The sequence below is a fragment of the Sturnira hondurensis genome, unplaced genomic scaffold (genome assembly GCF_014824575.4).
Source record: "Sturnira hondurensis isolate 20B ecotype Veracruz unplaced genomic scaffold, ASM1482457v3 Scaffold0006849, whole genome shotgun sequence".
Taxonomy (NCBI): Eukaryota; Metazoa; Chordata; class Mammalia; order Chiroptera; family Phyllostomidae; genus Sturnira; species Sturnira hondurensis.
This window is the reverse complement of record NW_028079480.1, coordinates 1,495,549-1,520,400: the sequence shown is the minus strand read 5'-3', so window position 1 is coordinate 1,520,400 and position 24,852 is coordinate 1,495,549. Positions and strand designations below refer to the sequence as shown.

General features: G+C 55.0%; 1 protein-coding gene across 2 annotated transcripts in view; it reads right to left on the bottom strand.

Annotated features, from left to right (window-relative positions):
* The window catches only part of CRTAC1 (cartilage acidic protein 1), a 147,922-nt gene that overhangs the window by 25,284 nt on the left and 97,786 nt on the right, over positions 1-24,852 (bottom strand). For both annotated transcript variants that reach the window (XM_037050790.1, XM_037050791.1), the window contains exons 5-11: positions 24,030-24,186; positions 15,104-15,238; positions 11,533-11,678; positions 8,885-9,021; positions 5,276-5,358; positions 4,319-4,419; positions 3,762-3,930 (exon numbers count right to left, since the gene is read on the bottom strand). In XM_037050790.1, the coding sequence (XP_036906685.1) occupies positions 3,762-3,930; positions 4,319-4,419; positions 5,276-5,358; positions 8,885-9,021; positions 11,533-11,678; positions 15,104-15,238; positions 24,030-24,186 (928 nt within the window). The remainder of the gene's footprint in view (positions 1-3,761; positions 3,931-4,318; positions 4,420-5,275; positions 5,359-8,884; positions 9,022-11,532; positions 11,679-15,103; positions 15,239-24,029; positions 24,187-24,852) is intronic.

The window sequence follows — 24,852 nt, the reverse complement described above, 5'->3', positions numbered from 1 at the left end:
TCTACCCGCCTCCTTCACTGGGTGGTAGAGGGCAGGGAGCATTTCCTCTTTGTCTAATCTTTTCTTCACGGTTCTCTGAGTCTCTTGGTCTCTGCCAGGTCCTGTCTCGGTCTATCTCCACCCTGTTCTCTCTCCTCAATCCTTCCTTTCACCCACCTTTTCCCACCAGCTCCTTCTCTTCCTGCCCTACTAATCAGGAGGGCCTGTGCTGTCCTGGGTCCATGAAGAAGATCCTTCTGAACGTTGGAGTCTCGGAGCTGCAGGGGTGGAGCCTGCCTGGGCCCCGCTGTGTCCCAGGCTACTGGCCCTGTGGCCTGCTGAGCTGCCTTGAGGAGTTTCGTTGCCTTCCTTTCCACAGGGTCAGTCTCTAAGAGCAGCTTTCCTTCGGTGCCTCTCTGGGAGTGGACCCCAGAAATAGAGAGGAGTGTGCAGGGGGACCCATGGAGCAGTTTGAGCCAGAGTTCAGACTCAGAACAAAACTCGTGGCTTGCAAAATGCAAGGATTGGCAGTGAGGAAGGGCTCCCAGCAAGACACATCGTCTGTCATCCTGAGCATGGGAAGCAGACAGTCACAAAAAAGTCATAGAGGCTCTTGGGCTCCATGGTCCCACCAGGTGACCTGGCTGAGGCTGTCTAGTTGCAGAACAGGTCTGCTCCCTTGGAAGGGCAGATTCTGGCCAGGGAAGAAACCCAGTGACACCCATAATAATATGTTTCAAAATAGCAGAGGTTAGTCCACGGGATTTGGGGAAGGAGAACCAGCCCTAGTCCTGGCCTCTCTACTGATTTTCTATGTGAGTCTCAATGCTCTTGTCCATGCGGTGGGGGTTGATGGCCTGATCCCTGATGAGGGCCTGATCCCTGAATGAACGCGCATCCCACCTATGATATCATGGCAGTCGCCCTGGTGCTTGGATGATCCCACTGGGTCACCTGGTAACTGAGTGGATGTGGATGTCCAAGCAGGAGGCTAAGCAGGGTGACTTAGGCTGGCTTCACACAGAGCAGCTATAGAAGGTCAAGCAGTCAAGTTACAGTGGCCGAGGTCCAAGGCCGCAGTGTCTCAGAAGTTGGGGCCCAAATCTGTCCCTACCTACTTTCTTAAGGTGTGATTGCGGCAGGTTGCTTAACCTCAGCCTCAGCTTCCTGAGCTGAGAAATGGGGTTAATGACTGACTCATCATGTTATGGTGAGAAAAAAATGAGGTATTTCACGTAAAGCCCTTAGCCGAGCACCCAGCACAAACTGAGTGCTCAATTCCTGTTGGCTACTGCTGTTTTGCAAGAGAGGACTGCGTATGAAAAAGTCATCTCATACTTCCAGGGCCAGCACAGCAAATGGTTGCCTTAAAGGCGACAAAAGCTCCGATTCCAGGCCGACCCATCCAGGGTGAAATAGCCCAAGAACGTGCTCCTATAATCTGGCCTTGGGTGCCCTAAATATTGATGTTTCTTTTTCAGATTGCATAAAAATTATGTGTTTCCTATAAAAATTGTAAAGCACATAAGAAACCATATGGAAGAAAATAAAAACCCCATTCTCAGGCAGGTCTGGATTTGAATCCCATCTCTGCCATTCACTTACTATGTGGTCTGGGTTGAGCAGGGTTACTAACGGTTTGATCCTCAGCTCCCCCATTTGTAAATGGGGGAAATAATGCCCGCCTCACAGGGTGGTCCTGAGGGTGATGTGAGCACTGAAAGTGAAGTCCCACTGTGCCTACAACGAGCAAGAGTGACCATGTCAGTCCATCCCCTTAGAAAATGCCTGTGCACATGGTTTGCATTTTCTTTCCGTTTTTCCTATGTGCATAGGCTATTTGAATAACATCAACACATGTGTATACATAGATATTTATTTATTTAAGAGTACATTGCCTGATTTTTTTGTGACTTCTGTATCGCCTCAGGAGGTGAGGGAGGGTGTCTGATTTTGAACCTACATCTATTCAATTCAAATGCTTTCTCTTTCTAAAAATATATTTTAAAAAGATTTTATTTATTTACTTTTAGAGAGAGTGGAAGGGAGGGAGAAATAGAAGGAGAGAAACATCCACGTGTGAGAGATACACCAATCGGTTGCCTCTCACATGCCCCCAGCTGGGGACCTGGCCTGCAACCCAGGCATGTGCCCTGACTGGGAATCAAACTGTGACCTTTCGGTTCTCAGGCCGGCACTCAGTCCACTGAGCCACATCAGCCAGGGCTCAAATGCTTTCTTAACCATGTGCTTTGCTAAAGACACTCTTGGGTCTCTATCCCCACTCAGTGTTTCTCAACGTTTTTTCCATTATTGCACCTCTTCCTCAAAAAGCATTTTTAGATTTTTATTTTCCTAATCCCATCCCTCAATATAGATATTTTTAAACTTTATTTATTTATTTTTAGACAGAGGGGAAGGGAGGGAGAAAGAGAGGGAAGGAAACATCAATATGTGGTTGCCTCTTGCGTGCCCCACACTGGGGACCTGGAGTGCAACCCAGGCATGTACTCTGACTGGGAATTGAACCGGTGACCCTTTGGTACTCAATTCACTGAGCCACACCAGCCAGGGCAATACATTTCTTTCAAAATGGTTCATTTTTGAAATAATCGTAGATTCACAGGAAGTTGTAAAGACAGTACCGAGAGATCCTGTGTACCTTTCATCGGGTTTCCCCCAGTGGTACCTGTTCCGGAACTGCAGCACAGGGTCAAAAGCAGAAAATGGATGTCGGCACAGGCCGTGTGGGCGGCTCTATGTCCTGTCATCACAGGTGCAGACTTGGGCAGCCGCGGCCACAGTCAGACACGTTGCCGATATGTCTCCACCAGGGGCCCCTGGGGCTGCCCCCTCTCCTTTTCACCCTTTCTACCCCAGCAGCCCCTGACCTGTTTCCATCACTACAGTTCTGTCATTTTGAGAATGCTGTATACATGGAACTAACAGTATGTGGTGTTTTGAGATTGGCCTCCCCCCCCCAACACTGTGTTGCCCTTGAGAGCTATCCAGGCCCTGTGTTCAACACTTCATTCCTCCTTACTGCTGAGCAACAGTCCGTGGTGTGGACAAACCCCAGTCTGTCGGGCCATTAACCTACTGAAGGGCATCTGGGTTGTTTCTGGTTCAGGTTTATCACAGAGAAAGCCACCATGAACCACCTTGTATAGATTTTTTTTTGCAGACGTAAGTTTTCATTCAACTGAGCTGAATGCCCAGGAGGGCAATTGCTGGGTCTGATAGTAGTTGTATGTTTAGGTTTTTAAAAGAACTGCCAAAGTATTTTCTAGAGTAGCTGTACCATTTTACATTCCCATGAGCAATGTCGGAGAGATCTAGTTTCCTTACATCCTTGCCAGAGTTTGCTATGGTCACCAGGGGTTTGGTGAGACACTTTAATCACAGAGCCACCTCCCAAGAGGCCAGGGCGGTAGCCGGGGTGGATGAGATTGGCGCAGGCCACTGTGTGAAGAACGAGGCCTGGACATGGACAGGTGGAAAATTAAATACTTTGACCCCCAGGCGAATAATTTGACAGAAGCACCAAGGTTGGGACTCCTGTAAGAGGCAGGGCACGCAAAAACCTCTTCCTGAGCTCAGGTTCATCTCGGAGCAGGGTTGCCCCCAACAGCTGGCGTCTGCCACGGCTGCTGCAATAACGTGGTACCTGCAAGATGCTTGAGCTGTGCATCCTGCATCCCTCAGCACGATGCCGGATTCAGTTTCAGGACCCACCTTCCGTCAGCAGCTCACTGCCCACCTCTCCCCCGGCCCCGACTCACCCAAACCAAAGTGTGCCACGGGCTCCATCTCGCACAGGTAGCCTGAGCCCCCATCGATGATCCTCAGGTGGGCCCCGCTCTTCTTAGTGTAGAGCACGACTTTTGCCCCCCTGGCGAAGGCCCCAAACCGGGTCCTCGGCACCACTCGGAGCCAGTTGTTGCCGAAGCCCTGTAGGGAGGGGAGAAGGCAGGCCGGGCATCAGCGGGGTGGGTGGAGGAGCGGGGACCTAGGGCAGGAGAGGGAGAGGAGAAAAAGGAAGAGAAGAAAAGGGGCAGAGGAAAGGGAGAGGAGGAACACTGGAAAAAAGAAGGGAAGCCAACAGACTCAGATGGAACAGTTTCTGAAGAAGTGCCCCTGGAAGGCAAAGGGGCGGAGGGTTTCTTCCTGGGAGGCCCTCCGGCAGGTTTACTGTGCCGCTGGGGACTTTTTCTCTTGCTTCCTCCAGACTCTGGATGTCCATTTGTCAGGCCGAATCTGGGCTCCTCTGCCCCCATCCACCCCAGGCCCAGAGGACCACACCAGGCTGGGCTCCGTGGATCCCGAGTTCCCTGCACACCTGATTCCCCCGGAAGACGGACAGCGGCTGAGCCATGGATTCTCCGTGGGACAAGATGAGGTCCAGCATCCCATCTCCATCGAAGTCTGTCACCACACCCCCTGCAAAAATGCACACCGTGTTCTGGCCGCTGGCCAGGAGACCCATGGGGCATGAGGCCTCTCACCCGCACCATAGTCCATAGCCCAGAGTCCGGGAGGTGCTGGGGAGGGAGATGGAGGCTGGGCCCTGGCTCCTCCCCCTTCTAACATCCATCCCATGAAAGAAGTTCATGGAAGAGGGGTTCCCTTTCCTCCCCAGGACATCTGCATGGTGGGCACTAATACTTCAGACCACAAGGACTTCATTCTGGTCTTTATATTATACACGCCTTTTATATTTGCACAGTTTTTGTCAACCTACCAAGTGTCTGCACACACACAGTCCCCTTTTGGTCCTCACTACACCCCAGAGAGGTGAGGATGACAGGCGTCACGTAATTGTCCCCGTTTAACAGGTGTGGAGAACAAGACCCAGAGGAAGTAACTTTTCCAAGACCACCAGTGAGGCAAAGGCAGGACTAGGTCTTGGGACTCCTAATCCAGTGCTCTTTCTTTGACACCAGGCTGAGTGCCAAGAGGGGAGGGGTTAGACTTCAGGACACCCAACCTCTCCTTTCCATTTCCACCATCAAGGCATTGCCAGAGAAGCTACTGCTCACAGATCCTAGGCCCCAGCCCCATCCCCAGCCACTCTGGGACCGGGAGACTGGACCACCCATCGCCTCTTCTGTTTGTCTGGCACTCTCACGAACTCCCACTTGCTTCTCCACTCTCCTGCCCTAGGGACTTATCCCTGAGTGGGAGGGATTGGTGGTGCCCTGTGGTGGGACAGGCTGCCCTATCCTTCCTGCCTTCCCCCCAGGGACATGGGCAACGCTGAGGTGGGAGAGGGCAGGCGAGCCCTTAGGTGCCTCACCTGTGCCCCGGCCCTCAGGCTCCAAGGCATCTCCAGGGTTGAGCTCCTCAGTGAGGGGGTCGCCGTGTTCCCTGCGGATGACACTGTTGGAGAACAGACAGGCTGTTCATGGATGAGTAACCAGCTGGGGAGGCCCCAGGGTTCCCTGGGACCTAGAGACCTACTGGCTTACTCCATGCTCTGTGCCTTGAGCATCCTGGGTCCCACTGTGTGTGGGCTGCAACCTGCCTGCCTAAGCCAGTCTGTTCACAGACCCTGTCTACACCCTGCCTGTTCTCTTCTTGGGTTTTAATTTACGTTGGTAAATATTGATTTTTCCTTCTCTAATGGATGAATTATAGACAGTCTGGGGAAGGCCAGCTGATGGATGGAGAAGGGACAAGGACACAGCTACCTTCAAGTGACCTTTACTTTTTTCTTCAAGTGGCCCTGGGTTTCCAAGTTCTGGTGGTACCCAGGGTTCAAACCCCACTCAAATGCCACTTCCCCCAAGTTCTCCCTGGTTGTCCTGCTAGAGGCAATGCCTTGCTGCTCTACCTTTATCACTTGTCTAGCCTTTATCACTTTCTGCCTGTGTAAAAGCTCTGTATAAATGCCTCTTATCTTCCCAGTTAGGCTGTTGAGCTCTTTGCAGGCTGGGGCCATGTATTATTCATCTTTGCATCTCCACAGCATCTAACATAGTGCCTGGCTTTTGGAGAGCTCCAAGCACATGCCTGTGGGATGCGTGGATGAATTCCAAAGGCAAAGGGAGGGAAGGGGTCCCTTTGGGTTGCAGGGGTTCTGTCTATTTTGAACTCTGAATCACAGTGATATTTGCTCCAGCAAAGTCCACTGTGAAAGTCCTGCATTTTCTCTACACTGAGCTGACTGCTTTTGATGGCCATGAGCTTTTCCCCTCTAATTTTTCTCACTTGTTAGATTGTCCCAGCCTTGGGGGCTCTGCCCTCAATGTATGGAGCAATGCAGGGAGCAGATAGAGGGCCAGGGGGCGTCTGTATCCCCCCCACACACATTGCAGGTGGCTGTTGTCTGTCCAAATCATGGGGTCGCTAGACAGCTGTGCTGTGGCTGGTGCTTTCAGGAGGGGACCGGGGTCCACTGAGCTGGAGCCTAGGGGCTGGATGGCAGAGAGTGTCGGCAGAACTGCAGGGTGTCTACAGGGTGGAGCAGATGCCCTGAGAGGTGTCCTCTGTCCACACGGGGCACCTGTGCTGAGCACACCCACATGTACAGTCTAGGCAGTGGACAGTGTGCCTGGTTGCACTAGGCTGTGTGCACACCTGCTGGAGGTGTGTATGCCTCAGCCTGCCAATACCCTGTCCCTCCAACCACTCGGGTCCTGCAGACTCTGTCATAGATGGGCAGAGACACCTCTTGGTTCAGGTGACAAGGCAGTTAAGGGCTGGTAAGGATAAATCCCGGTGGTTCTACCGCATGTATGTATTCGCTGAGCAAGTTCTCCCGCAGCAACTCGTGTACTGGAGCCTGTGGCTACCGTGTGCATCAGGAAGAAAGGCGCTCGGGTCCCTTCATGCAGAGTGCTGAAGGCCGGCAGGGAGAGTGGGGCCGAGGGGTGGGCCGAGCTGGATAAGCTCCTCCAGACAAGGAGCAGTGAGGCAGAGGGTGTGGGCACCATGAAGGTCCAGGCTTGGCACAGCCCAGAACTGAAAGAAGCCGGGGAAGTGGGGAGCGTGGTGGCTAGGGACGAAACTGGGAGCTGTGGGATGTGTCAAAGAGAAGGCTTGCAAAAGGTTTCAAGTGGAAGAGGGATGTGGCCAGGTTTTCTCTGTGGGACTAGACACGGGGAGGTGGCGGGAGGTGGGCACAGGAATCCACTAGGGAGAGCATGGGGGTGGCATAGGGTAGAGAGATGAGAATGGATCGGAGGCGTTTAGATGGATGCCTTGCGTGACCACGCATGTCCCAGCTGATGCCTGTGGCACTGCCATTATCAACCGGGCCCCCTTACACTCTCATTAAGCTTCCAGTTTGGGCAATGCCTTCTCTGGTCACCCTAGGCATTGCTGTAGGACTTGCAGACTCAAGCACAGTGCCTCCTACAAGGAGCCCACCATGTTCCATTCAGGGACTGGGATAGGTGGGTGCTGAACTTGCAGAGCTGCTGGCTGTGTGGGGGCCTCAGCTGCATGCTCAAGACCCAGCCATCTGCCACAGGGACTTGGGGCGCAGTCATGCACCTGGCATGTGGCTTCCACTGCTGCTGCATAGAAGCAAATGCACTAACTCAGGGGGCAACTACATGGTGACACTCAGGACAGTCCTGTGCCAGACAGCCCTTGGGGTGGCCCAGAGGGAGATGGGAGGTTTGACAGGGGCCAGGCAGGCAGGCAGGTAGACAGGGGAGGTGCCTGGGTTCTTGGGCCACAGAGATGAGAGCACTAGACTCCTTGGTGATTAGGAACCCTGGCAAGTGACACTTTATTAGCCGGAGAAGGAAGGCAGTGTCTCTGGTAACGAGCAATTGATCTTCCGCAATTAATCTGGAAGTTGTGAATAAGCTTTTTGCAAGGCACCTAATTAGTAAATCTGGTGCCTTCGGGGGGTGATTACATCCAGTCAGGATTGATGCTTTGTTAATAGTAATATTTTAAACATGCTAGTGCCAGCTCTCCCCTTTTATTAATAGTTGAGGTCCTCCTGGAGGAGGGGTGGGTACTCGGGGGAGCCCGGCAGGTGATCTGGCCCGTTTCCAAGTCCTGGCCCCGTGGACGATCCTTTTCTCCCCACCTGGCCCCAAGGGCCCTCAGCACGTTTCACACCAGGAGCAGGGCCATCGCAGGCCACGGGGGTCCCGAGGGCTGTCCCCCAACAGTGGTTCCCTGACTTCACGCCTGCTGCCTGACGCACTTGTTAAAAATGGCTTCCCTGGCGCCGCCCCTGAGGTTCTGAGTCAGGAGAGCAAGGTGGGCCCTGGGACCCTGCTTTAAGGAGGTGGTCTGGGTGATTCTGATCCCAGTGGTCTCCAGACCCTCTTAGAAAAGCGCTGCCTCTGAACCCGGTCCTCCCTCCCCGGACTCAGGCGCTCGTGGATTTTTTCTGCTTTGTTACTCCTGTGTACTTGTCTACCCCTGATGGGGCCATCCAGCATTTCCCAAAGTGCAGAGTACCAGGCCCAGATAAAGATCTTTGAAAAAGTGTCCCGAGGTCAAGTTAATTTGGAATGTTCCAACCACCTTCTGGGAGGTAAAAATACTTATGGTCACTTAAAGGCTCCGAGAGGCCCTGCAGTCAATGAGCCCGCCTGTGTTCGCTGGGCCCAGCTGCACCTGGACAGACTGGACTCTGTAACGGCTGCTCGTAGTAGTGGGATTCCTATCCTGTGGGGCCTGGCTTCTGGGGACACTTTGGGCCACACCCCCTCTGCCCACTCCCCACCCCCAACACCAGGAGGCCCGCTTCCTACCCAGAATTCACCCCCCATGCCCACAGCCTCTTGCCCAATCTATTCTTCCATCCTCTCTGCTCCTTCATCAGAGTGCCTTCCTCCTCCTCAGCCCTGGGAACGGCCCCTTGATCCTACACCTTCCTCCCCAACCCCAGCGGTCAAGGGTGAGGAGGGGGCATGAGCCAAGATGAAGCGTCTACCGGAAGAGGCGGTTGGCTGAGGAGCTTCGGTGGGCGAAGTTGTTGAAGAAGATCTCCAGCTCCTGGTCATTGTCGAAGTCGGCGGCGATGACTGTGCGGACAGGGGAGGGCATGGAGAACTTGGGTGAGGCGATGTCCTGGGAGGAGAGAGGACTGCGGGTCAGCAGGCCGGCACACGGGAGAGAGGGAGTGGGTGAGATGCCGATCCCTGCTGTGTGCGCATGCAGTCAAAGACGAGACAGCCGTAAGAGGGACAGTCCCAGTCCACACCAGGGAAGCACATGGCTGTTCCCACTTGGGGTCACGGGTAGCGCTTCAGTCCATCACTTGAGGAAGCACAGACATTAGCTTTTCCATTTTACAGGTGAGGTAACTGAGTCCTGGAGAGGCAGGGGAGTTGCCTGAGTCACAGCTAAGGAGCAGGGCCATAGGCAGGGCTTCTGATTCCAGAGGCAACGCCTTTCTAGAACATGCCCTCACTCCTAGTGACAGTCAGAAGCTGGGTAGCTGGGTGGACACAGGAAAGGGCTGTGCACTGGAATCCAGACTTCTCTACTGATGAGCTGTGCGATCTCAGGCAAGTTACTGAACCTCTCGGATCTCAGTTTTCTCATCAGTGACATGGGTGTAGTAACAGCAGCTCAGGCTGTGAGGACTGCATGTAAAATGCTTGGCACAGAGTGGGCACACGACAGATCACTGGCAGTCTGTCCTGGCCTTGCCCCTGCTCTCTGCCTCATGGGAGGTGGCAGAGGACACCTCTGGCTGTGCTTTTGTCTCTGTTACTTTACACTGTTTCATTTAGAGTCTCCTGATTAATTTTTTTTAAAGCTTGATTTGGGAGGTTGCTGAGGTACTTGTCCAGGGCTCAGGGGGTACCCTAAAGTGTGGACAGGGCTTCAGTGGACCTGGCAAAAGGTCACAGGTGTGGAACTTGCCTTTGGAATAGAGAGTGGTGAAGGGGGACCTGTAGACCCCTGGGAGACTGTCTGAGTCCCTGGGCCCATGTGGAGGGGCTGGGAAGGGCACAGTGGTCTTTTGGGGAGTGTCCCTCTGCTCCTCGGCCTGGCCTTGCCCCTGGCCTCATACTACAGGCCCCGTCCATTGGCTGCAGGAATGAGCTTCCCTGGGACAGCTGGTGAGCTGCATGTTTTGGGGAGGCCAAGGGGGTGGTTGTCCCTACCAGCGCAGAAACGAAGCTGATGAAGAGCCCAGCCAGCTGGCCGGGGAGGGCTGAGCAGGACCTGAAGAGCCGGGGAACAAAGGCCTTGGGGTCTCTAACTTGTCATTAAGCTATTGATCCTGTAAAAATGGAAACCTGCACAGTCCCCATGGGGTGGCCCCAGTGGATGCCTGGGCTTCCAAGATAATGTATGTAAAGCGCTCAGTGCAGTTCCTGGCACAGGGAAGGCACTTGATAAATGGGGCGTCCATTACTATTATTATTATTGCCCCTCTGCGCTCTGGGGAGGAGCCATCAGGAAGGTTAGCAGGGCTCCTCAACCTTGGCACATGGCATCGGGGCTGGATCGTTCTTGGCAGTGGGGCTGCCTTCTGCATTGTGGGATGTTTAGCAGCGCCCCTGGCCTCTGCACACTTGATGACGGTAGCACCCTCTATCCCATCTGTGACAATGGAGAAGACATTGTACAGTGTCTCTGAGTGGGGGCAAAACTGTTGCTGGTTGAGAACCTGGGTTAGAACAAAAAGCTGAATAAAAGATGAGAATCCTCCAGGATCCCAGGATCCCAGGGTCAGAGGCCCCGAGTTCAGGGCACAGCTCCTCCCCACCCAGAGAGCCTGGCTCTCCAGCCCCTGCATGGAGCAGCTGGGTCTGAGCACCCCGAGGTGGCTGCCTACAGGGCGGGGGCCTGGGGGTAGTCCCCCCCGGACACAAGGTTCCTGGAGACTTCTCCGGGACCATCAAACCTTAGGCAAATGCTGGAGCTTTCTCGGTCCCTTAGAGGTTTTGGCAAGACCCAGGTACCTCCAGAACAAGCCTGACTCCCCGAGATCGGCTCCAACTGGCCATTGTCCTCCATCGCCCTTTGTGAGGAAGCCTCAAACTCAGGCTCATCAGGCTGGTGGCACCTCCATTACTGTCACCAGGGAGCCCCTTTGAAGAATTCTTGGCATCACAGTCTATTGACAGCTCGAATCAGGGACATAGAGAGGGGTTTGTCCCTCCTCTGCCATTTGTCCTTAGGGGGCAGCTGTTAGATCTCTGTGGCCTCCGTTTGCCCACACCCCCACTCTCCACTGTACCCTTGGCCAGAACCTCAGTTTGCAAAGCTGAGGCCAGGGCTCAGATCAGGTTTTCCAAGAGCCATCAGGAAAAACACTGCCATCTGGAGAATGATGTGCCCCTCACAGAATCCCCTTTGCTCTGCCTACCTTCGGGGGCTGCTGGCCCTCCTCTGCCACTGGCTCTCTCTGCTCTGGCCACTAGAGATGTCACAGCAGCCCAGGCTAGAGTCCCTCCTTGCCCCAGGATGTCACAAGACCTTCCTTGCGCCTCCCCACGCTGGCCCCCAGGCTCTACACAGCCACAGCTTCTTCTGAGCCTGCAGGGAGGCACCCGGGACCTGCCAGGGCCACTCACAGTGCCGGGGTGGGGCGGGGAGTGGGAGGCAGAGGCCCCTTCTTACCCTAAAGCGGACCTTCCCGTGGACGCTCATCTGCAGGTAGAGGCGGTGGGGGCCGTTCCAGTTGCCATAGACAATGTCCACTTTGCCGTCACGGTTGAAGTCCGCCAGGGCGACACCTCGTCCATGCTGATGGGGGTCATCCACACCTTGGGGGAAAGGCAGGGGCCTCAGGTCAGTGCCCTTGCAGGCTCTAGAAACACTCACCTGGCAGGAGCCCCACAAAGAGCAACAAGAGGGGGCGACCCCATGCTGCCCCTGCCCTCCTGGGAGTGGGTGGGGAGACACAGCTGTAGTCTTGGAATTTTCCCACCGGGGTGGGAGGTGGGGCAGCCATCTAGCTGCAGAAGGAACTAGAAACTCCTCTTTCAGCACCTTTTCCCAGCAAGCACATTATTTTTACACATTCTGGGGTAGCACGGGGAGCGGGGAGACTAGAGAAAGTTCTAGAGGACTGAAGCGCTCCCCAGCCACCTCCACACTGCCGCTGGGGCACATTGAGTTGACCAGCAAACTTTTGCTTAAGTCTCTCAGTGGGGTCAAGTCCAAATTGCTGCCGGGGGAGGACAGGGTCCCGATCCACAGCACCTGGTTTTCCCCTGGTCCCTCGCTCCCTCTTACTCATCAGCACTGGCTCCCCGTGTTTCCCTCACTCCTCAAATGAACCAAGCTCTTTCTGGCTTCTGGGTGTTTGCTCAAGCCTGTCTCTTCTTGTGGAATGCTCTTCTCTGGCTCTTGGTTCCCTGGCTCCTTGTTTTAATTCTTTTTTTTCCCCTTGTTTCAATTCTATTAGCCACCATGTCACCTCCTCAGGGAAGCCTTCCCTGACCACTCCCATGAAAACAGCCTCCCCCATTCTTTTCTTTAAAAAGGTTTTATTTATTTATTTATTTATTTATTTGCCTTTAGAGGGGAAGAGGAGGAGAGAGGGAGAGAAACATCAATGTATGGTTGCCTCTTGCCTGTCCCCTGCTGGGAATTGGCCTGCAACCCAGGTATGTGCCCTGACTGGGAACAGAACCAGGATCCTTTGGTTCGCAGGCCTGCACTCACTCCACTGAGCTACACCAGCCAGGCCCTCCCTCCATTCTTTTTGTTCATTGTGCAGATCATATGCATAATTATGTTCCCTTGGAGTTTAGTTGCTCAGGGTCACTTTTCCTACTAGACCTCAGTCTCCATGAGGCCAGAGACTGCCTTCTTATTCGCCTGTGTTCCCACGACATCTATCTCAGTGCCTGTGGTGACTTAGTAGTTTTCAGTAAATACGTACTGAATAAATAAAGAGACATGAATAATTTACTAGAAGGCAACTGGGGGCGTTGGTGACAGCAGAGGAAATACCGCACCCTGACAGAAACCAAGCGGGTGTCTTGTGCGGTCTAGGAAGGGAAGCTCGTGTGTCCAGCGTCACCTGCTTACTCTGTCCCTCAATCTGCTAGTGGCCAGTGGGACTGAGCTGATCCTGAGGGAGCATGGAGGGTGGCTTTGCCCAAAGGGATGGCCCGACCACCTGGCTGCCCAAGGCAGGCATTTCCCTCGGCCCACGCACAGACCTGAGAGGGGGTGGGTACAACTCTGAGTACCCGCACTGACTCTTTCAGAGGACAAAGTCCATTGGTCATCAGACCCTCAGAGATGGCAGGCGACAGGACAATATAATGGGGAGTGGGGATCACAGACCCTGGGGCACAGGGAGCTCTTGGCAGCTGCAAACACGGAGACCCTGTGGATGGGAATCAGGAGAAGGCAGGGGTGCCCCCCCCAAGAACCTTGGAGGCTGAGCATCCATCTGGGGGAGGAAAGGGTCTAGAGGGTGGGGGTGGGAGATGGGAGAGGAGAGGCAGGGAGACCTAGGCTTGAGAAAGAAGGTTTGCAAAGAAATGGGGGTGGCTTCCAGCCTCTAGGATTAATAACCCATGAATTCTCTGCAGAACTCCCCAGCCCTGATGCCCGTGGCCTTTTGTGTTGGCCCATTTCTCTCCTACCTACGAGGCCTTGCCTTGACAAGGAGCTGGTTCGCTTTCACGGGAATAATCGGCACCAGACTGCATTTCACGGCAGCATCTGTTTGGGTGACGAATGCCCTCTTGACATGTCTTGTTAAACCCCTGCAATCGCTCTGACTTTCAATTATGGGCCTCGCACCTTTCCTCTCTTCTCCCGCCTGATGCCGTCTCCCGCTCGCACTCGCTCGCTCACCTCTGCTTCCATCTCTTTAACACCTTATCAAATCCTCTAGGTGTCCCCCACCACCACCTCGCCTTCATCTTAGGATTTTTCAGCAACGAGAAAATTTGCTGCCAGAGTATATAGCTCTAGGAGGGGTGAGCTGTGGGGAGGACCAGCCAGGGGAGCTGGTTACAAGTGTGCGGAGGGGAGGGGGATGGGTGCTCAGAATGGGAACTCTGAGCAGAGAGCTGGGGAGGAGGCACTTGTATGTCACAGAGCCGGTGGACACTGGCTCAGGGATTTGATGCCCCTGCCAGCACAGCTGGGGCTTGTAGGACCTTTGATCTATGTCTCCAGGCCCCTGCTCATCTCTTCTTCTGGAGGCCAGAGTGTGTCCCTAGGCCACCGGGAAAGAGGTGAAATGAAACCTTTCATTCATTGGCAAGGCGGGGAGAGCCTGGGCAGGGAGAAGTGGTAGAAGGGCAGACCGACTGCCTCCATCAACTTTTATGGTGTCCATTCTGTCATTCAGCAAACGTTACTGGGTGACCACGGCATGCCAAGCATTGTGTCGAGAGTGAATAGAACAGAGCTCAGTCTTTGTAGGCACGGAGAGGTTGTGAGAGCAAGGGCTGTGGGAACACAGAGGAGGGGGTGCCAATCTCTGCCCCATGGCACAGAGGGAGGAGGAAAGTCTTCACAGATAACTTGTGAGCTGAGTGTTGAAGGATAATAAGTTCTGCAGATGGAGAAGGGGGAGGTGCACTTCAGGTAGAGAGGACAGCAGGTGCAAAGGCCCTGAGGCAGATAAGGGATGAGCACAAAGTGGGAAGGGAGAGCAGAGCTGGGAGCTAGAGTGCTATTTTGAGTGAGTTTTACCCTGTTTCTTATTATAGCCATTTGTTTCTTTGTTTCCCCTTCCAGAAAGTCAGTGCCTTGTGTGTGTGTGAAAGGGGCCGCTAGCATGGTCTTAACATCACTCAGGTCAGCACCCCCAGCTCTTAGCACCAGCCTGGCAGTTAGCAGGAGCTCAGGAGCTGTTATTGGACTGAAGGGAATGCTTGAGCTACCTGTGGGGAGGGGAAATGGAGGGAGGAGGCTCGCAGGGGAATTGATGCTGGGACCCAGGCAGGACTCAGGGGGACATGGGCCAAGTGCAGTTGCTGGAAAATGAGTAACAATGAGTAACAAGTTCGGGGTTTCCTCTTCCTGGCAGCAAGCACCCCCTGGGCCTGAGCCATGGTGTGAGGTGTGCAACTGGAGATGACAAACCATGTTTCCTGTGTGGGGCTGGGGCTGCCTCTCCGGGAGGCCTGGGGGTCATGCTTGTCTGGTGTGCAGGACAGCCCAGATTCCCTGTGGGTCTGGGGGTTGAGGGACTCAGGGCAGTCACTGCACTCACCAGCGCTGGCTGCCGCATCCACGAAGGTGCCATCGCCCCGGTTATGGAAGAGGAAGTTGGGCCCATTCTCGTTGTCACAGAAGATATCGGAGGCACTGCTGCTGAGGATGGGGCCCACGCTGACACCTCGGCCTCCTAGGAGAGGACACGGACCCTCAGTAAGCGGCAAAAGCAAAGCCCAAGTTCTGCGTGGAGGAGGTGGCCGCCTCTGAGACCTGCAAGGAGCTTGCTCGTGGCGCCTCCGAAGGACCTGTGGATGGGTGGGGGAGGTGATTCTGACCTTTTAGAGGCTTCCCTGAGCACAGACCTGGGCTCGAAGGCCCACAGATCTGTGTAGATGGCGACCACACTGATGTTGAGGCCAGTGAGGGACAGGACCAAGTCACTTTGTGCCAAAGGGATGATACGAAGAAATGAGGAACACAGAGATGGCTAAATTACAATAATCCCGAAACCCAGCTCTACCCACAATGCCTTGGCCAAGTCACAGGTTTCCCTGACAACCCCACCCACACCCGAGTCACCCGTAGGCAGGTCAGGACCCAGGGTGTGTTCCTGCTCTAGACACTGACAGGAATGGGTTCCAGCTATGGGTAAAGGACGCTTACCTTGCTTTGTCTGACCTAGTGAGCAGCTGGGAACAACCTGCATGTCCATCGGCAGAGACTGGCTGTTGGCTTATGGTGCCTCTGTGTGATGAACCGTGTTACAGCTGCTGAGGAGACGGCACGGACCCGCGTGTATTGACTTGGGGGAGTGCCCACAACATGGTTTTACATAAAACGCAATTTGCCAAGTAATCACATTGTGTGACCTTACTTTTCTTAAAAAAAGAAAAGAAAAATACATGCTACTTCTGAACACGTTTGTGCAAGCTTGTTCTTGTGCCTGGGAAAAGTGAGAAAGGCCACACCCGGGCTTCTCTGGCTGCTGGCTGAGCTACGATTTGGGGAGGGAGGAAGCGACAGTTGTGGCCTTTTCTGTGAATGTCTTCATATTGTTTAGCTTGTTCCAACAGAATCGTTTCTTTAGTTTAAAAGGAAAAAATCCAGGGAAGCATATTTAATTTTTTAAAAGAAGGAAATCCAGCCAAACCTACATTACAGCCTGAAGTCTCTCCAAGGTCCACACGACCAAATTCCAGACATCTTGAACACAGCACCCCGACCAGTGGGGTTCAGATAGAGCCTGGAGAGCCAAACCTCCAAACACTGGAAATATCACGCAGAGAACAGCTTGACAAGGACCGGGACATTCATTCTAGCCACAGCTTGGCTTTTTATGAGGCCACGTGACCCTTTTAGCCTCACTTCCTCCATCTGCAAAATGGGAATAGCGCGGCCTGCTTTTGTTATTTCTGGGTCTTTGAGAGGATCGAGCAAGGGGAGCCGTGTGAAGGTCTTTGTGGATCCTGCCGCCTTGGTGCTCAGAGTCAGGCCCTGGGACCTGTGCAGGGCAGCAGGGCATCCAGGAGCTGTCGGCCCGTGGCATCTCAGGCCCCCGTCCGTCGGATGGACCGTTCCAGCAGGACGCCTGGGCGGTCTCTGTGCACAGTGAGCTCTGGGGAGCGCGATAAAGCGCTGCTCAGTGCTGTGGGAATGGTTACCAGCGCTCTCTGAAGAAGGTAATTTTTTTTTTTTAAGTAAGTGAGAGCTCAGGCAGGGATGTTGGGCCAGGCACCTCCCTGTGGGCGGCCTCTGGGTGCCACAGAGGTTTCCACCAGGTGACTGGGCCAGAGTGGGGTGGGGGCTCTCTTGGTTGCCAGGCCCCTCCTGTCCCCTGGGAGAGGCCCCTGAAGGGAATCACTGGGCCTTTCTTCCCCAGTGAATAAAGGGAGTCTGGGGACAGGGGAAGGGTGGGGCACGAAGGGCACGGCAGCTCTCATGGTGGGGTCTCCTCCTCCACACATGCTGGGCCCTGCGCCTCCCCGATGCTTCCCAGGCAATTTTATTAGCTCTCGGAGAGAGCCCAAGCCTCATAAAAGTGAAGCCACGGAGTCTACAACGCTGCTGGAGAACATCATCCAAGATGTGACAAGTGCTTTCACTAGGAGAGCCACAGTGGGGGGTGGGAAGCTTTCTGCCGCCTTTCCTTTCAAGCCGGCAGCGAGGGGTGCTGGGCCACAACCTGGGCACCGAGTCTGCCCATTCAAAGAGGAGCGACTGAGTGGCTGTTGGCAGCTGTCCCTGCCCGGGGCCTGCCAGACTCCAGCTTTGTAGCAGCGAGAGACCGCTGGCCTTGCCTGGGCCTCTGGAAATTCCAGGTGGGGTTCTGGGACTTGCGGCCACTCAACTCCATCCTTCCTCCCCCCTCCAGCATCTTCCAATTTCCTCTCTGCCTCTGGCTCCCGAACTGTGACACATTCCCTTCATTTTCTACCAAGCAGGTTATTTCCCTCTTGGACAAATTTCTAAATCTTTCTAATTAACTAATTGGGTTGGGTTGAAGCCTTGCACCATTTGTAACCTGTAATTACTAGAAAATTGCCATGGTAACCACACTACTAATTAGTGACAATTTATTGCCATGGCAATCAGACCATAACAGAGATGTTACCCACAACTCCTTCTTGGCAAATTGGCCGCACAGTTGGGGAGTAGGTGAGCAGGTGAGTCGACAGTTGGAAGTTGGCCTCTCAAGCATGAGCCCCAGCAGCCGGTGAGGGGGGGGGCAAACTGGGGTCGAAGGCAGGGGGGCCAGGTGTCTGCATTCCTCACTGATGCTGCAGGGGAGATGGTCCTCCCAGGGCGATGGTGTAAATCTTCAGACCAATACAATCCATCCACCCTAAGCACAGCCTGACACTCCCATCCCCTCCTGGTCAATGTCAGAGGCCCCTTACTCAGCAAGTATCTTTTACCTGGACCTTCTCCCCTCCCCCAGCCTTTCCCCCTCCTCTGTCACTCCCTCCCTGTCGTCCCCTCCCCAAGGTTTAGCACACACCTTACGGGCTGCTTAGTGGGCAGTTAGGAATGTCTTATTTGGCCTCGGAGTATGATGTCTCAACAGGAAGCTACAATCCACTTCACATCACTGAGTTCTCAGACACTCGAGGCAGGCACACCCTCTGGGCCATAAGCAGCGCCATGACTGGGGCTGGAGGGGCAGCCCTGGTGGTGGGAAAGACTGAGGATGAGAAAGTTCAAGCTGTGTGACCCTGGGCATACCACTGGACACTCTGGTTATCTTGTTTTCTCACCAGAGAAAGACTGACGACAATAATAGCCTGTTCTCAGAGCGGTCATAAATGTTAAGTCAGCTGGTTTTTGGAAGGTACCTTGGAAAATGTCAGGTGCCACATAGTCATTAGCTGGGACTATTTCCCACCTGCTGGGTGAATAATATTCTTCCAAAGGCCTCCCGGTTCTGCTGTGGGGTGTAACCACTGCTCCCTGCCCATCCCTTCCTTGAGGCTTCCCCGCCCACAGGGCTGGGTGGGGAGGTGGGGTTACAGGGCAAAATGCGTCCTCTTGGCTCCCTCTCCCTCCTGCCACATTTGGACACCTACTTTGATGATCTGTTCATTGGGCCCGAGCCCCATGGGGCAGCCTCGTTTATCCTCAAGAACCACACCCCTCCACCTCTGACCCCTGCACTTGGGTGATGCAGACTCAAGCCTGGTTTGGGGGCAGGTCATCCATCTCTCAGACTGCACTTGGGCCAGTGCCCAGGAACGTGGGGTTTTGGGGGGTGGGTTGAGGAAGGGAAAGCAAGGCTGTGGGGAAGAGGGTATGTGCTGCTGAACCGCCCCAAACTGTGGGCCTGGGGCCCCAGGGACCAAGAGGCAGGGGCATTCTCTGTGCTAAGGAAAAGCCTCCAGGTTCTTGCCCCACCTCTGCAGCCTCTCTGGCCACAGGACCTAGAGAAGTGTGCTCCCCAGGCTTTGGTCTTGCCACCCTTGAATGAGCGGGAGAATGAGAAGGTCTCCAAGGCTCCTTCCATGTCTGCTCCCAGTGCATCCTCCAGGCTTGGCCGCAATGCAGGACAGCCGTGGTTGGGAGTGCCATCTGGGCCCATCTACACTGGCACCGTGGAGACTGCAGCTGAGGTAAGGCCTGCCGGCTAAGGAACCAGGACCCATGAGAGCAGCCTGCTGAGCCCTTGATAGGAATACGATGCTGGTGGATACCAGGGCCTGCAGGCTGCAGAGAGCATCCAAGGTATTGTCAAAGAATAGCAAAGATGCTAGAAAATGTAGGGGTGGAGGAGTGGGCAGTTTGCGTGTATAGGTGTGTGCTGGAGAAGAGGGTGTGAGGGTAAGGGCAGGATGGTATCAGGGTCTCACACCCTAAATTTCCTGAAAGTCCTAACAGGTAGGAACACTGTGTTGGTGCCAGTAGTGCCTGTCCCCACCCCCTCCCCGCTCCCCAAAGCCCTCTGTGAGCCATCAGGCGCTGGGCAGGGCCCTGCATGGATGAGTGCGCAGGGCATCAGACAAGGACATGTGCGCTGCTCCCCAGTCCTCCTTGCCCATGCCTGCAGCATGCCGGGGCGGGGGTGGGGGCAGATGGGCAGGACAGGCTCCAGCATTTGTCTTCTGGGTGGGGGTTCCCACGCCATGGGCACCCAGGGGGCGACAGGAGGGAAGCCAATCCTCACTGTGTACCCTGTCCCCCCGGGCAGTGAGGGACAGGAAGACGCTGTTTCAGAAGAGAAGGCAGGTAAAGCAGTGGCAGGAACTGCCCCTCTGGCAACCTGCTGTTCAGTCCCGTGAGGCAGGAACTGAACACGCTTCATCTTGCCTCGCCACTTCCTGGGTGAGAAACCGAGGCTCGGGGAGGCGGCCGGCAGACAGCAGGTCAGTCCACGCCCACATCCAAGTGCCCCGGGGGCGGGCCATCCCTACACTGTGCTCGCAGACATTTCTACTGAACTCCCTCCTCCACAGAGGAGCCTTCTGTACTTCTGGAGAGGCCCAGAGTGGCCAGCCACAGCTCGATAGGTCTTTAAAACGTCTTATTTTAGCTTAAGAAAATGTGTCCTGAGATTGAATTTGTGTTGTATGACATATCTGCATATCTGCATATCTGGTTGCGGAAAGAAAAACGTCAAGTCCCTTCTTGCCAATCATCCAGTGCATCTGAGAGCCTGTGTGTCTCGGGGCTTTGGGTCTCCCTGGCAGAGGTCCAGGGCCCTGGCCGAGGAGGCTGTCACTTCAGCCCGACTGTCCCTGGCTGTCAGATCTGGCTGCGCTCCTACTGCCAGGCCAGGGCCTGCCTTGGGACCTGGGAGGCTTCACAGCCTCCACTCTGCCACACCCGGTCACCTCTTCAGAGTGGGCTGGTGGGGGTCCGCCAGAGGCCTCAGCTGGGCTTTGGGCACCCCTCTCTCCTCCGATAATGACTTCCTGTAAATCAGACCTGCTGCCCTCCGCTTTGTCTGCTCTGCTCCCAGCCGACAGCGAAACTCCCCACCCAACCTCATAACTGCACCTCCATTTTCTCTCCAAATTTCCTTTAAGGCTTCTTTAATCACCACCTTGCAGCCCCGACAGATGCTCCCTTACAGGGTAAGGCGACGATGCAGAGGTCCTGGGGCCAGGTGGGCTTTGCGGGAAGGCAGGGTCATCGAGAAGGGAAGAGAGGTGGACTGCAGTGAACACAGGGATGAAGGGGCCTGGGTCTGTGCCCAGGGCTGCAGGACAGGCTGTGGGACACATGGAGAAGGCCTCCAGGACAGGGGCTGGGCCTGCAGGCTTCATGCTCCCCTGTGCCCAGCATGGTATTCCCTCCCCTTGGGAGATGCTGGGGTTGGGGGGGTGCTGGCATCACTGCCAGGCCTGCAGGGGAGGTGGGTGTTGTTGGTGGTGATGTTTGGGGGGCACTGCATGTATGCTAGGCCCTGTGCTGGGCGTGCCCCGTGTTCACCTCCTTTCATTTTCACAAGACCCCTATCTAGCCAGTGAGAAAACTGAGGCTCACGGAGGGTACTAATCCTGCCTCCATTCGGCCTGGACAGGACATGGTAGAGGCGGGATCTGCACCTGGCACTCTGCCCTCTTAGCAGCCCTGGTAGATGGCTAGTTCAAGGTGCTCACAGGGACCAAGGGCTTGCTCAAGGATACCTGGGCCCCAGAGGCAGTGGGGTCTGCTTAGTCCCCACCCTTCTCCCTGGGGGTTCTGTGCCAGGCCCTCTGCCAAGCACGGGAGAAGTAACTTTCAGGATTCCCACAGAGGGCAATTCCCAGCACTGGCCAGGCTCCAAGGAGCTGCGGCTAGCTGGGGAGGTCAGGGCTTGGGATTCTCATCCAACCAGGAACCACCGGGAGCAGCCTTGCCTCAGTTCAACTCAGCACCAGCGGCTCTCCCAAAGCTGCCCTCCAGGGGCCCTCAAGTCCCCCGAGTCCCCAGAGAGTAGGCATGCTGGCCACTAGATGGCACTGTGACCCAGGAGAGCAGCAGTCGCCAGCTGCTTCGAAAGTCCGGAGAGGAGGCCTCCCATCCCCCTCCAGAGGAGCAGACAGACAGTGTGGGCAGCACCATCACCCCGCGCTTGCCGATGGGGTCACCGGGCCTCCCTGGCTGCCCTGAGCACCCCAGGTCGAAGCTGCTTTAGCCACAAAAACCCGGGACCACCATGGAAGTCTGAGTGCCTGTCCCTGGGGCTATGTTCCTGGTGGGGGCAGGGCCTGCCTTCTCACCAGTGCTCCTGTCTTGCAGGCTGGAGCAGGATCTCAAGCTGGAGGTCATCAGAAAGGTCAGCTGGTTGTGGCAGTTTAGGCATCAGGGGACGGGAGGCTCTAACCGCTGGTGTCTCTAAACGTTCCTGTGTGACCTTGGGCAGGTCCCTTCTGTCTCTGGACCTCTGTTTGTTTTTTGTAACATGGAAAGTGCTCTGAGGTCTGTTCTGCAGATGGGTGTTGTGTGTGGCTTGGTTCAGGGGACCTGTGGCTCCCTGACTGCACATCTGGCCATGGCTTGCTACCTCCCAGCCTGCTCAGGGTGCTACACCTCACTGCCCACTTCCTCGCCCTTCCCAGGCCCTGTGGCACTGGCCATGAGCCAGAGCCTCAGCAATCGGGCTGGGCTCAGGAGCAGTCCTCACATCTAGGGTCCATTCCTGAGACTCAGGGGACTCAGAGTTTTCCAACCAGATGTCCACGAGTTGTCAACAGAATGACAAAGGGAATTGCAGGATGGACTTGGGGGCAGGCAGGGAAAGGGTGGGCTGGGGAAGGCGGGCAGACACACTAGTAACTTGGTGAGCCAAATAGGTTCTCATCAGCCAAATGGCTTTTGGAAGTCTGTGGAGCTGCTCTAACGCGTCTTCTGGGTATGCCAGCTGCCCCGGCCCACCCGTGTGCTCCACGGAAGCTGCCGCCCCTTCCTTGAGCTGCCCAAGACTTCCAGCTCAGCCCGGCACAGTTGGCCAGCCGGCACAGTTGGCCAGTGCTCCCATCCCCATCCCTGCCCCTCAGCTGTCTCCTCTTGGTCTGCTCCTTCCTCCTCGGTTCCTGCCAGGCCCTCTGCCAGCCCAGCCGGTGCGAACAATGTCCCCTTCATGCTCAAACCCAGCTACAACCTTCTGAATTCTTTTATTCTGTGTATAACCCCCTCTCCCAGACTTTGCCTCCCCTCTAGCTCATCATTTTCAAGTGCTATGCCTCCCCAGCTCACCCTCTTTCTCCTGCCCATCAAGGCACTTAATTGCCAAGCCAGCCCAGTGCCCAGACCTGGGACCTATCCAGAAAAACTGACTGTACAAACCTAGGCTGAAGCTCCTGAATGTTTATTCCTTTTCTGAGGAAAACACAGTTTATTACTGACACTCAGCCTTTCCGCTACACATCCACGTGTGGCGCTCTGGAGGGCTTTGATGGGGTTTGAGCTGCGCAAACTATTTTATTGGCTACTCGTGTGCTCCCACAAACTTGTCAGACAGGCCAGCATCAACCTCCCACTTCCATCGACGTGGAAAGTTGGCCAGAGAAAGGCATCATCAACTCAGGGGAGGCTGTGTAGGACTTTGAGATATTCCACCATGTAGGTGTCGGGGGACAGGGGGCACAGCCCGAATGACCCCTGAGGTCCCCTCCCAGCCCCAGGATTCAGATTCAGGTGGGCTGCCGCTTTGGAAGCCTGTACTGCACACTGAGATGCATTCATTGGGAAGGTCAACCAATGAGAGCATTTCTAAATCTGAAGGGCGGATGCTGTATGAATGAGGCTGAAGTTCATGTGAGGTTGAAGTTCATGTGCACAGCCCTGGCTTCCTGAGTTCTGGCACCCCAGACAGGAACTGGGTAGTTCTGCCATCGGCAGTCTATTGGCAGACGATCAGAGTTTAGTCAGCAGCCGTGCTAGAATTGGAAAAACAGCCTTCCCTGGAAAGATCTCCCCGTCAGTGGCTCTGACAATAGAGCCCCCAACCGGAAAGATATGTGTGGGGGGTTATCTTCTAAAAAAGTGCTGGAGAGGTTTTGGAACAAGAACACAATTCTTTGAGCTCAGTTATCCGAGACGGGACCCAGCTGAAGCTTAAGGATTTAGCTAGCACTCAATTCCTGGCTGCTTATGTGTAAGTAAATAATTTCATCTGCTGTTGGGCAATAAAGAATGCTTTAAACCTCAGCCGTTGTGACTTGTCAGTTTTCTCCTACAGAACCTGTTCACCCATCATATGGGTCACGGCAGGGAATGGGGCCAGAGGTTCCAGGCATGGGACGATGTTATGGGATCCAGACCCTGGGTCCCACGCACCCCAAGGGGCCCCCTAATGCCCAATCTGCTGGGTATCTCATCAACCCTTGGAGAGGCAGCATTGGAAGAGCCTTCTGTAAGTGGTGGGATGAAATAAACTCTTCATCCTCCCTCCCCAGGGACTCACCCTCTCCTGTGGTCTCTGATGATCTGGACCCGGCCTTGCAAGGCCCATCCCCTAGCCCCCCAGCCCCCACAATGTGTGGCCTCCCTGTCGCCCTGCATACCTGTATACTTGCTGACTCCAGCCTCGGCAGCCACATCTCTGAGTGCCAGAATGCCCCGGGAGAGGTCACTGGCCTCAGGGTCCATTTCGATGAGGGCGTCGGGGCCCACGTTACCGTAGGCATAGTTGGCGATGTAGATGGAGTAGCGTCCGGAGCCCTGAGGAGGGCGGGGAGGAGAGGAGGGTGGGTGAGCAGGCCCCTCTGGGCTCACTGAGGTCCTTCCCACTGGGGCAGCAGCTCTGCCCCTCTGCTTGCAGGACCACAGCTGTCTCAGGGTCGAGTTCTTCTCCCTGGGCCTGGTGTGCGTGGCCTTGCAGGCTGCATACTTGCACAGCCCGGAGGTGCTTTGCCAGAGGCTACACAGTGCACGATGCCCCCTGCAGTCCCACAAAGAAACCACTCCCCTCCTCTTCCTGTCCTGTTCCAGAAGAATACATCCCTCTCTCTCCCCCACAACCACCTTTTTATAGACAATTTTCTAATGTGCCTCCCTCCAGCTGAGCTCTCTCCAGCTGCCAGCCAGGGTAGCTGCTCAATAAATATTTGCTGATTGATTGATCTACCAGTTCCCATTATTCTCAGTCTCTCTCCCCCACTCAAGCTCACTCCAGCCAAGATGACAAGCACATTCCCGAGACCTCTCCTGCCCCCTTCCCACCCAATTCTCCTCATCCCTCTGTTGTGGTGGTGCGAGAGGCTTGGAAATGCAGGGGTCCTCCTACCCTCTTCCACTCCTTTGCTTTCCCCACATTATAGAAAGAACTATCACACTGTTTCTGCCTTTATAACACTGTCTCGACTAGTTTTTTCCTTTGCATCCTCC